The sequence below is a fragment of the Haliaeetus albicilla genome, chromosome 3 (genome assembly GCF_947461875.1).
Source record: "Haliaeetus albicilla chromosome 3, bHalAlb1.1, whole genome shotgun sequence".
Lineage (NCBI taxonomy): Eukaryota > Metazoa > Chordata > Aves > Accipitriformes > Accipitridae > Haliaeetus > Haliaeetus albicilla.
Window position 1 is genome coordinate 34408155 of NC_091485.1, and position 8920 is coordinate 34417074.

Below are 8920 nucleotides of genomic sequence, written 5' to 3' on the forward strand. Positions count from 1 at the left end.
AAAAAGTGACCTATTTTATGTTTGAAGTGTAATAAGGCTGTAAGAATGCTTTTACAGAAGTAGGTTAGGGTTTGGGTGTCTTTTTAATGTAATCGTGGACACATGGGTTGCCATTAAGAGTAGCGACTGGCTGAAGGGGCCGGATAAGCCGTAGCTAAAGCACCTCCCCGGAGAGAATGTCTTTCGTGTCCCAGTAGCTGTCCTTGCTGCGCCGGGGGAGGGGGTGGCGGGGGGGGGGATATCAGATCTCCGCTGCGGAGAACGAGAGCCGTAAATCGGGGTTCAAAGTAGGTGAAAAACTTCGACACGAGCCTCTGAAGGGGGAGGCCGGCCAGGAGCAGCCCTCTTGGGCACCCAACCACGGCGTCACCTTTAACCGTACGGCACAGGATCTTACCTTTTCTGTCCTAAACAAATTCCTTATGCTACGTCATCGCAACTATAGATAGAAATATCTTTGTGATTGACAAATATGCACCCTGCAGTTAAACTTCCGTGGAAAAAGATGTTTTCATTTAGATGTTAGGGCTGAGTCCAGCTGTGGGGTGGGGCTGATAAATTAATTATGTTTATTACTGAAATCGGGGGGGAGGGAGTAACAGTAATCTGGGTCGTTTGCTTCCTAAGATAAAGCTGTGGAACTGAGCTCTAGGGAGGAGGGGACTGGGGCCGAAGTGGCAGACTTGTCCACTGATTAACCTGTCTTCCATGAGGACGGGAAATTAAATTGGGTGCATTTTCAAATTACATTTAAAGAGGCTACAAACTAGGTTTGTAGCTGTGAAAGATAAAATAGTGTACAGAGACCCACTTGCAAACTGTCTCGGTCGGTGAGTTTCAAGCATAGCTTCGTTAGCAAAAATTGACTACGTAATTACATGCTATTAGTGAGTCTTGAATTAAAATGCGTTCAAACCCTTAGCATTCTGTAAAATAGTCTACCTTCTAGTTTTTCAATCTTCCCATTTTACTTTTCAGTCTTCAGTTCTCAGAGGTATGCCTAAAATACCCACCCAGCCACTCTCTTCACTCCTCTTCCACGTGTACACAAAAAAAATGATGTATTCCTGAATGAGGTAATGAGGTGGTACCTCCAGAGAAGGACATTAGATGTCTTCTTGATATTTTAGTGTGGAAAAAATTATTACGTGTTCCTAAGCATAGACACATAAACCCAGTAAAGAAATACGCATGAGAAATGATGGGTTTGTATTGGTTGAGTTTTCCTTTTATTATAGGTTTTTAACCTACAGGATTAAATTATATTAGTTTTGGATTAAATTATATTAGTTTTGCCCTTTTTGCATACATTCACAACTTTCTGGAGGGAAATCACTTTGGCTGGTTTTGGAAATAAATCATTATTATGCTTTTGATAACTTTGGCCACCATTTCTTGTCATTTTTATTTTAGGTGCAGGTTTTGCTCCCTTCTTCTCTCCTTCACCCTAACTTGTCAGACAGCTGAAAGCTGAAGTGAACTGGAAACTGTAAGCGGGCTCATGATGAAGGTTGAAAACCTTCTACTTATTTTTTTATAACAATACCAGAAGTCATTGACAATAAATTGTGTTAAATAAATATAAAGGTTTTGGAAAAAGGGTTGGGCAGCATAGCAGTTCTGGGTGCCAAACAGTATGTGGTGATGATGTATAGGCAGATCTTACAACAACCCTTTGCACAGAGGTTTTGCAGACTCAAATCGAAGGAGCATTATTTTCCTGTATGTATCCAGACGTGTAGCTTTTTTTTTCCCTTCATGTGAGAACTGTCTGACCCTTCTTTAACATGTCTAAAATGTGGCAGTTATATGCACTGCCAATATACTTGGAGCAAAATTTTCTGAAGCTCCATCCAAGCCCTATTTTACAGAGAGCATCCTGACTTTCTGATTCTAAATGTTATGCACCCAAATCTCCTGTAGCCCTTTTGAAAACGTTAAACCTTCCTCATGTCCCATGAATGTCTATGACAATCGGGTATTAAAAGAAGGACCCCAAACTGATTAATTGTCTTCCACAAGTATTTTCCATGGCACGGTTCTGGCTGTCAGGCGGTGGAAGTGGTTCCTACCTGCCTCGGGAGGCTGTGGAGAAGGCTGCAAGTGTGTGCCACAGACCAAGGTGCCCCTTGGCCTCTTCACTCTGCTGTACTCACCGTGCAGAGTTGGGGTCTGCCAATGCCACCCCGTTCCTGGCACTGCACCCAGGGCAATTCGCTCCCTGGAAATGGCATCTGCCCTTAGCCCTTCTGGTTTACTCCAAAAACTAAACCAAAAAGACGGAGTGACATCTTTAAACACCTCTCTAACCTTGCCAATAGCTGCTTTCCAGTTAAACAACGGCATCAGCAGGGCAGGGCCTTCAGGCCCCTTCCCACAGGGACAGTGAGCGCTCTCTGCAGCTCACGCAGGCCACTTGTGCCCCAAAAGTATTCAGCTCTTCTTTTTTCACCCCTGTCTTACCAATCTGTCATGTTTCAAGGGGTCCATAGTCAGATCTCGATTTTTCCTAACACAGCCAAGCTCCTTATGTGGGTGTTGCACTGCAACTAGAGGAGGCTGGGTTTTGGGTTGGTTGGTTTGTTTCTTTGGGGTTTTTGTTTGTTTCTTTGGGGTTTTGTTTGTTTGTTTCTTTGGGGAGTTTGTGTGTGTGTGTGTGTGCACGCTCTCTCTCTTCCTTAGGTACATGGGTAGAAAAGTAAGTAGGCCTAATCCGAGAGAAAGAGATTTCAGACAAAGGTGCTAAATTAAAACCAGCTCAAGGTTCGTCTATACAGGGCAGGTGACGGGGAAAAATCAGGAGGCGAGAATAAAAATTGCTAATGGAGAGTAGCTGGGACTGGAAACATCAGGAAGCAGTGGTCTTGTGCTCTGAAAAAATCAACATTAACTTAGCGGATTTCTGTCCGTTTCTGGTAGCTGTATGTTTTTCAAACTAGGAAGACAGTAATCCGTAGAAGACATTAGTAGCAATACTGCTGCAGAATTTCTCTTTGTAGACAAGTTTTATTTATTTATGCGGCGACCCTGCTCTTGTTTTGGACTAAATACCTCCCCTGGCCCCCCTCGCTGTTTACATCGCCCATGAAGGACAACAAAAAAATCCTGCGTTTAGCATGCCCACACGGGAAGGCGTACTGAACACTGCCACCAGCCACACAGGAGTGGGTAATGGCATGGCCGCGAACAGCACGGGGACACCCAGCGCGGGTGACAGTGACGGGTCCTTTCCAACCTTGCGACAAGCCTCAGTGAAAGCAGCATGGTGCCGAAGCGACTGGTGGGGCCGGAGGGGGCCGCGTAGGGTCCCCAGCCTTATAACAACCGACGGGTTATCGCCCTTCCCCTCCTGGGACACCCACCGGCCGCCCCCCCCCGTGCTGCGTCCCCCGTGGCTCTGCCTGCAGCCTGTGGTGAGAGCCGGCTGCATGGCCGGGGCCTCACAGCTATGAGTCTCCCGCAGTCCTCAGGGCTTCGCTTTCCCTTGAGACCAGCTGTCAGATTCGGTTGCAAATAGCCCAATGATTCAGATGGGACAGAAAAGCAGCATGAGTATCTCCTGGGGTTCTTTACTGAGATACTCGAGTGGGTCAGGGCCCGACAGCAGCTAACTGTCTGTATTGCTGCGCCGAGTAATGCGTGTTATGGACAGGGCTGTGAAATCCAGTACTTACATACCCACATTTGCTTAACGTTAAACAGACAATTAATGTGTTGACTAATTAAATGCCTGCAAGATCAGAGCTCAGTCACCCTGCTTCAGCTTCCCGTCTACAAAAAGAGGACAGCTTCTTTCACCTTCTGCATGTTTGGAGGCTCTTAAACACGGCACCTGTCTCTGCATCTAACGCAGTGCACTGAGCAGTCAAGGTTTCTCGCAGACTGCTACTTTGTGATACTTGATGTATTTTACCATGACTAATTTACTCAGGAATTCACAAGACGTCCCTGGCATAAAGAGACTTCGACTAAGATGTGAATCCTGTCCCAGAGCAAATGCTATGTAATTCTTCTTATTCCTTTTGACAGCTGAGTGACTTCTCTCTAGTTTGGATGCTGCTGAATCTACCCTCGATTTTATTCTTTGGGCAGGAGAAAAAACCTCAAAGCCCACAGTTTCTGAAGGGAAAAAAAAAAAGGAAATTATTGTCATCGGGAATAAGCAGTTTCTACACGTAAAATGGCAGGTTATGAACGCCTTGGCACTCGTGTAGGAAGAGGGTAAGTTATTTGTTCCCTCTGCCTGCTTGAGGGGCGCAGAGCCGCCCAGAGCCTGTTGCCGTTGACACTAGCTGCTGATGTGTTCCCACTCTGGATTGCAGTGTCCCGTAGGCGCTTGTCACGTCCCAAGGCTGAGGACCGGGTGGAATTACATACTTATATTATTTCTGAAACTTGTTTCAAAGCCACCCTTTTTAGAGGAGTATGTGATTTTTTTTGCCGCCCCTCCTAATGTCCTTTCTTTATGCTGCTGAATCTCTATTTTTGGCGCTCGGAAATCATTCGTACTCAGGGGAGCTGCTGATGGCAATGATGATCGGTAGAGCCGCTTCATGGGACAAGCCCTATAAACTCATGCTGTCAAGTTTTTACATGTCGTGCGTGAATTGCGTGATGCAATTCACATCGCTGCGTGACGCAGCTCGCCGGACGGTGCTTTGAGCCGGTCAGCTGTGATTTCATCCGGCTGGCCCCTTTCGTGTCTGCCGAAGAAAACCTGCAGCGTGCTCGGGAGGCTGCGTGTCTCCCGCCCAAATGTTCGGCACCCATCTCTCCAGCACGCCCCAGGCGGGGACGGGGACGGGGACAGGGACAGCGGGCGCCGGTTCCCAGGTGAAGCGGGCCGGTGCGGCAGGCGCAGCCTGCGGGTGGCGGATCCGCGGGGCGACCCGCCGCCGCCAGCGCTCGCCCGGCAGCCTCCGGGCGGCGAAGCCGACGGTGGCCTCTCTGCCCCGCTGCCAAACGGCACGAACGGAGGGCGCAGTGGCGGGCTCGAAGGGGTGAATCGAGAGGACGGGGCCGCCGCGCAGGCGTCCGAGAAGGGCAGCGCTGCGGGTCCGGGCTCGAAGGCAGCCCGCTAAAAGCAAGGCGGAGTTGCAAGACGGGTCCTGTCTCCCCCGCCCCTGTCCTCGAGGATGTCAAATTTGGCCCTAAAAATCGACGCCCAGTTACAGCGGGGAACGGGGCGGCTGCCTGTTTTTATACTGGGGGAATTTAAAACACGTTTCTAAAAAATACAAGTGATCCTTTGTGTGTGCGTGTGTGTGTTAAAAACTGGAGCGGAGAAGCTATCCTTTCCTGCAGTTTAAGGGTTTTAAATATAAATATATTCAGCTAATCTCTGTCCGAACGGTTTTCTGTCAAACGTAGGTTGACATCATTATCATCGTTATCATTAATGGCAGCTTGATCTTTTCTCGGGTGTGTAATCCGACCCTTCTCCCAGCCTGCAGGCATTTATATTCACTTTTCCGAGTTCCAGACTTCGCGTGGAGGATGAAGGACTGAGTAACTCATGTCACTGCTGTTCCTTGCTAAGAACTAACGCGAAATCGTTCAGTCTCGACTTCAGAGAAACGCGATGGCAGAGGTAACGGCCAAGGAATTGTACGGTGCCTTAAATAATTCCCGTGTCGGTAGCTGGAGAGAAGACGGGGGGTTCCCCGAGGGCAGCGAGCTGCCGGGGGTGCTCCCGCCCCCGCCCCGGAGTCACCGCTCCGCCCCGGCGGGAGCGCGGCCTGCCGCGCAGCCGCCGGAGAGAGGCTGACACGGAGAAGCGCGCCTCATTAGAGAGAAAAAAGGCGTTATCTTTAACGGTCGGCAACCTTAATTGACGAGGGCACGATTCAGTCACCACCCCACCCCGCCCTCCCCGTAACTGCACACCCTTTTTATTTAAGCGAGAAGCTGTAATTTCATGTACGACGGCACGGATGTTTCAGCTTGCACAGTTACGCTGCGTAAGAAAACGGTCCAACAAATACACTCCGGGTCCTGCCAACGCTGCAGATCGCTCGGCTGCTCGTTTATGGGCAACCTTTCTACGCATTTCTCCTGCACGAAATACGGCACTACCGAAATACCTTCCGAGGTACGCGGTGAAAAATAGGGTTACTGGTACTGATTGAAAATACGATCAAATACTAGAAAGCTTAACATGGAAGAATTATTACAGCTGATGAGAATGTCCCATTTATCAGGACCGCGCTCGCAATGATGGCACTCGGACAGTAATAAAAATAATTCGCAAAAAAGCCCCCTCCCAAAAGATCGTTTTAGGAAAAACAAACAGTATTGTCTTCACAGCCTTTCTAAATGATGCGATGAATTGAGGGTCGGCGTAATTATGAACGCGCCGTGATTTAATGAAACCAAGTTGCCAAGGAGGCAAAGCACGGAGGGGGAAAGGCACGAGAGGATGCCGCGGAGCAGCGATGGTGACAGCCAGATGGGGAGAAATCTCTCCCCGTGGTCGGTGCTACGCCGCCGCGGCTGGGAGCGCGGCTGGACCGAAGCATCTCCGCGCCGTCCCCACGGGGCACCTGGCTGTAGGGGGGAGCGGGAGCTGCGGGGGCCCCGCGACCTGCTCAGGTGCCGCGCCGCGCCGGGAGGAGCCCCGGGGCCGCCCCGCGCCGCAGCGGGAGCCGCCGCCGCCGCCGCCGCCCGCCCCCGCGGCCCCATTGGCCGCCCCGCAGCTCAAATAGGGCCGGGCGCCGGGCACCGCCAGCAGCGAGCGGGGCCCGAGCGCCGAGCCCGTGCCGCGGCCTCGGCGGCGCGTCCCGAGATGAGCAGCCCCGATGCGGGCTACGCCAGCAGCGACGACCAGGCGCAGGGGCGGTGCTCGCTGCCCATCATGATGCCGGCCGTGGGCCCCTGCCCGTGGGCAGAGTCGCTGAGCCCGCTGGGCGAGGCGAAGGCGAAGGGCGAGGCGGCGCCGTCGGGGGCGGCGGGCGGCCGGAGCAAGAGCGAGGCGCGGATCCGGCGGCCCATGAACGCCTTCATGGTGTGGGCGAAGGACGAGCGCAAGCGGCTGGCGCAGCAGAACCCGGACCTGCACAACGCCGAGCTCAGCAAGATGCTGGGTGAGCGCGGGCGGGGGGGGGTCCCGGCGGCCGGCAGGGGGGGGGGGGGTCCCGGCGGCCGGCAGAGGGGGGGGGTCCCGGCGGCCGGCAGAGGGGGGGGTCCCGGCGGCCGGCAGAGGGGGGGGGTCCCGGCGGCCCAGGGGGAAGAGCAGCCCGGGCGGGGGGGCTCGGGGGCTGGAGGCGGGCGGGGGGGGGGGGGGGCGTCGGTGGGCGGCCGGCCGATCGGTCTGACGGTGCTCGTTGGGCGCAGGTAAATCGTGGAAGGCGCTGTCGCTGGCGGAGAAGCGCCCGTTCGTGGAGGAGGCGGAGCGGCTGCGGGTGCAGCACATGCAGGACCACCCCAACTACAAGTACCGGCCGCGGCGGCGGAAGCAGGTGAAGCGCCTGAAGCGGGTGGAGAGCGGCTTCCTGCAGCACGGCCTGGCGGAGGCGGCGGGGCCCGGGCTGGGCAGCGAGGCCGGCGGCGGCGGCGGCAGGATGTGCGTGGAGGGCCTGGGCCTGCCCTACGCCGAGCAGGGCTACGCGGCGGCGGCGGGCGCGGGCCACTACCGGGACTGTCCGCCGCTGGGCGCCGCCTTCGACGGCTACAGCCTGCCGACGCCGGACCCGTCGCCGCTGGACGCGGCGGAGAGCGAGGCGGCCTTCTTCGCGGCGGGGCTGCAGGAGGAGTGCGCGCTGGTGCCCTACGGCTACGCCCCGCACCCGGCGGCCGAGTACCCGCCGGCGGCGGCGGCGGCGGCCGAGAGCCCGGCGGGCGCCGCGCTGCGCCGGCACCTGCCGCCCGGCGAGGCGCTGGGGCCGGGCGGCTCGCTGCAGGGGCTGCTGGGCTGCCCGGCGCCGCTGCACGCCTACTACGGGCAGGCGTGCCAGCCGCCGGGCCCGGGGCGCGGCCCGCCGCTGCCGCCGCCGCCGCCGCTGCCGCCGGGGGCGGTCGGGCAGCCGTCGCCGCCGCCCGAGGCGGCGCCGTGCCGGGAGCAGCTGGAGCACTTGCCGCAGGAGGAGCTGCTGGGCGAGGTGGACCGCACCGAGTTCGAGCAGTACCTGCGCTTCGCCTGCAAGCCCGAGCTGGGGCTGTCCTTCGCGGGCCACGACGCCGCCGGGCTGCCGGCGCCCGAGGGCGCGGGGCCCGTCTCCTCGGCCGTGTCGGACGCCAGCACCGCCGTCTACTACTGCGGCTACCCCGACGTGTGAGGAGGGACTCGCTCGGGGCCGCGCCGCGCCGCGGACTGGCAGGGAGGCGCCCGGCCCCGCTCCGCTCCTATTTATGTAATTTATTTGAACCTTCTCGGGAGGGTGTCGCAAACCCCGTCTGGGCGGAGATATGCTACTATCCTGCAGATTAAAAGCGTGGTTCAAACTGTTTTTCGACTGGTGTGCCGGCATGTTTACATCTTTTTTACGTCCGTGCCCAAAGTTACTGTTGGTCTTGCGACATCATCACGGTTACTTGTTTGCCCAGAACACGTTTTTATTAGCTGTTTTTAACTCTGCTTTATTTATCCTTTTTTTTGTACTTCAGGAAAATAAATGTATGTACAGCTCTTTCTGTCATTCTTTTTGGCCATATGGCCCTTTAGGGAGACTAATCTAAAGTTAAATCAGTCATGCCCTAAGGCGGAGTAAAGCGAATGCAGATACTGAGGGACACTCTCTTTAACCATTACAATGGCTCTAAAATGGTCTCCAGCACTAAAGATGTTTGCTCCCAGGTGTGGCTGTATTCCTGTTACACAGCTGAATGGCTACACCTGTGCTGACTCTTGGCGTACAGAACATGTGACTGTACTTAACTGTGTTTTTTGTAGGTTTTTTTCTGGTTTGTAAGTGCCAAGTGGAAT

General features: G+C 54.8%; 1 protein-coding gene across 1 annotated transcript; it reads left to right on the forward strand.

Moving 5' to 3' along the window:
• The first annotated feature begins 6733 nt into the window (after positions 1-6733).
• On the forward strand, positions 6734-8623 carry LOC138684753 (transcription factor SOX-17-like). The gene is made up of 2 exons (XM_069779349.1): positions 6734-7082; positions 7333-8623. The coding sequence occupies exons 1-2, from the start codon at positions 6785-6787 to the stop codon at positions 8271-8273; spliced, it is 1239 nt and encodes a 412-aa protein (XP_069635450.1). The 5' UTR covers positions 6734-6784; the 3' UTR covers positions 8274-8623.
• The last annotated feature ends 297 nt before the right edge of the window (positions 8624-8920 follow it).

Coding starts and splice junctions, on each gene's coding strand:
- LOC138684753 (XM_069779349.1), top strand. CDS start 6,785: ATGAGCAGCCCCGATGCGGGCTACGCCAGCAGCGACGACCAGGCGCAG. Junction 7,083..7,332: donor CGAGCTCAGCAAGATGCTGG/GTGAGCGCGGGC, acceptor CGTTGGGCGCAG/GTAAATCGTGGAAGGCGCTG.